Source organism: Schistocerca cancellata, chromosome 2 (genome assembly GCF_023864275.1).
Source record: "Schistocerca cancellata isolate TAMUIC-IGC-003103 chromosome 2, iqSchCanc2.1, whole genome shotgun sequence".
Classification (NCBI taxonomy): Eukaryota; Metazoa; Arthropoda; class Insecta; order Orthoptera; family Acrididae; genus Schistocerca; species Schistocerca cancellata.
This window is the reverse complement of record NC_064627.1, coordinates 1,093,373,207-1,093,376,595: the sequence shown is the minus strand read 5'-3', so window position 1 is coordinate 1,093,376,595 and position 3,389 is coordinate 1,093,373,207. Positions and strand designations below refer to the sequence as shown.

Sequence of the window (3,389 nt, the reverse complement as noted above, 5' to 3'; positions counted from 1 at the left end):
ATATTTCACTGTACCCATATCGACTATACAGCAACTGTAACTTTACATCGTTATGACTGTAAGCTCTTTGCAAATACTGTTCTCGTTTGTAATATGAAGCTGGGCCACGTTTTGTAAACGTTATTCGTGTGTGCTGCGTGTGTAATTAAGATGATGAGGTTGAAAGTAACGTCCATTGACTGGAATAGCACTCACATAGTGCATATTGAAAAGTGTATTAAGCTTGCGCTCGAAAACATAAACGCACGAATATTTCGTCAGGCAGAACTACATAGCTCGTAAGTACAATAACCTGCACGTTACTAAGTTTAAAACAGAAAACTATCTTATGAGCAACTAGATTTTGTAAAAGAAGTAAATCTTTTGTAAAAATACCAATACCGATATCACAACAAAAATATTTCTTTTCTTTCCCAGTGCAGCAAACGAATAACAAAAACAAAACTAGGTCCAACTTAGAATGCTTGTAACTGCCATCTGAAGATGGATTTGTAAAGAAAAAATCCGAAACCGGTCATGGTCTGAAGATAATAAACCTTTTTAAACCATACATGTGGCTGGTAGCTGTTTTTTATAAATTATAAACCTTAGTTAGATTTTGACGAATCAGATGAAGACCCGACAATAAACGTAAATGATCTGGAATCTGCGATAGCGAGCCTGAGGCTACTGTAGTTAATACACATAATTCAAATAATTATTGTTTGAAGGATGATGAGAATGAAGCTGTTGCTGATGCACAGGTACCACAAGCTTCTGAAAAACACCAAAAGGTTCAGAAAAATCGAATCATCTGGAGAAAAACAAAGTGCTTCATTTGGAAATGATAAATTTATATTCAAAGGAAAGTCCTCACTGCCACAGTCAATGCTAGAGGTGTCCACACCATATCAGTTTTTTAAATATTTTTTTAATGATGAATTAATGTCAAAAATTGTTGATGAAACTAATCTTTACAGCACACAAAAAAATCCAAAGAAACCATTTAATTGCAATGTTCATGACATTCATAGTCATAGGCATATGTATTATTAGTTTTTTGGCTCCACCTACTGCTGGAATGATGTTATTGGTGTTGAGGTAGTAAAACAGACAATGTCTCGAGATACTTTGAGAGTCTGATGGCCACTTTGCATTTCAATGACAATACAAAGCGGCCAGAACCTGAGAGTCAAGATCATGACAAATTGTACAAAATCAGACCTATAATTGATCATCTGAATAAAAAATGTCTTTTGATTCCAATGAGTGAGCGTTTGTCAGTTGATGAACAAATCTGCGCAACCAAAGCAAGGCACCACATTAAGGTTTATATGAAAGACGAACCACATAAATAAAACTATTTGTTTTGTGTGGGGATATGGGGTTTGCATACAAAATTGAAATCTACAGTAGGCAAGAAAATAATCCAAAATTCAGGTTAGATAACGAACCAGATATTGGAGCATCTGGAAATGTTGTGATTCGCCTCATAAGGGAAGTTCCAAGGTATCAGAATTACAAGAGCTACTTTGACAGATATTATACCTCTATGGATCTAGTTGTATACCTTTTCAAACTTGGGGTCCAGAGTGTAGGAACAATACAAAGGAATAGGATACCAAATTGCAAATTTCAAAGTGAAAAGGAACTGAAGAAAGATGCACGTGACTATTCTGAGGAATACATCACTACTGTTGACAATGTGGACATTTCCTCTGTTTTGTATAAAGATAATAATATTGTCTGTTTGCTGTCTACATTTGTTGGTGAGCTGCCAAAATCTGAAGTGATAAGATTTGACAGAAAGAAGAGAGAGCACAGAATGGTGCAGTGTCCAGTTGTTTCTGTTTACAACTCACATATGGGAAATGTAGATTTGTTGGATAGCAACATTGGAAGGTGTCATATAAAGATTAGATCCAAACGCTGGTATTTACGTTTGTTTTTCCATCTGATTGATATAATTGTAATAAATTCATGGATTCTGTACAGAAGGGTACTAATGGAAAAAACAGCAGCAAACATGCCAATGAATCAGAAGAAATTTAGAACTGAGTTGGCTCAAACTCTTTGCTAGATTGGTCCTGGTGCAAAAAAAAAACGAGGTAGACCAGCTAGCACAGATCCAATAGAGATAACAGGATGAGATATAAGGGATCATCATTACCTCTAAAGGAAGTAAGGTTAGATCATTATGATCACTGGCCAGTGTGGAATAAGAAGAGAACAACATGCAAACGCCGTAACTGCAAAGGCTATACCTTTATCATGTGTGAAAAGTGTAAAGTGAATTTATGTTTAAATAAAGACAAAAACTGCTTTCTTGCATTCCATAGTGTTTAAGACGTGTCTTTCATTAATTTTCGAATATTTCATTAATTATTTCATATCTGTTGTTAATTTGACATGAAATTTTTTTTACTGTTAATAACCTTTTTGTGTGAAAAACTTCACACGGTTTTGCATATGTGCAAAGTTTCACTTATGAGTGTATATGATAAGTTTCCCACAGTTTTGCATAAATGCAAACTGAATAAAAATAAATTTTTTTCTGAATTAAAAATATCTTATTTTTTCAACATTTTTCCTGACATCCTTGAACAATTTGAAATAAAAAAAAAATATTTTAACTTCTAAAAAAGTGTGTAATGAAAGGTTAAAAAGTCGTTTGCTATCACACATTCGTGAAAAATTTGTTACTAGACCTGAGCACGACACAGAATATTTTCTATGCATTTTAGACTCAATCGACCTAATATATGAGGAGAGAGTAACAACAAATTGAGCGCCAGACAGCCAAACACCACAACAACATAACTCGAATAGTCAATACAAAAGGCCAGACGCGAACCTACAGCAAAACTTTACGTATAACAGGAACGATTACCATCCACAAGTTAATTTCAATCCCTCCTCTCAAAACTATGCACCGCGTGTAAATAAAACCCGTCAGCCGCACCAATGGCCGGCGCGCGGCAACAATAACATGCCACACGCCATTATCGCAGCCAATCTTTGCCCAACAAAATCACAATATGGCAACATTTCACAATAGCCACGTGAACACTCGAGAAAGTATGTTGCGAGTTGGTAATGAGACAAACTGGAGAAACAATCACACAGTACAACTGACAGAAATTGTTCCATGCACATAAGTAGATCAGACTACATCGCAGGAAAACCTGAATCGCTCATAGTTAAGCCCTGTACTATAGAACTTACAAGAGGTGGGGGCCACATCAGATTTTCAAACATATTTCGTACGATTCGACGAGCAAAGAGACATAAAAGACGCTCTATACCAACATGAAATAGAATCGACGAAACATACACTAGAAGAACACGTGCAAGCAGTAATCAGGGTGAAAATTTTTGGTGTAGACACTGGTTGCACGACTAATTTAATG

The 3,389-nt window shown here is 35.6% G+C and overlaps 1 protein-coding gene across 1 annotated transcript; it reads left to right on the top strand.

The window, feature by feature from the left end:
* Positions 1 to 1,360: 1,360 nt before the first annotated feature.
* On the top strand, positions 1,361 to 2,059 carry LOC126161238 (piggyBac transposable element-derived protein 1-like). Its single transcript, XM_049916979.1, has one exon. It carries the CDS (start codon positions 1,361 to 1,363, stop codon positions 2,057 to 2,059), a length of 699 nt encoding a protein of 232 aa, XP_049772936.1.
* Positions 2,060 to 3,389: the final 1,330 nt, after the last annotated feature.

Coding starts and splice junctions, on each gene's coding strand:
- LOC126161238 (XM_049916979.1), top strand. CDS start 1,361: ATGGGGTTTGCATACAAAATTGAAATCTACAGTAGGCAAGAAAATAAT.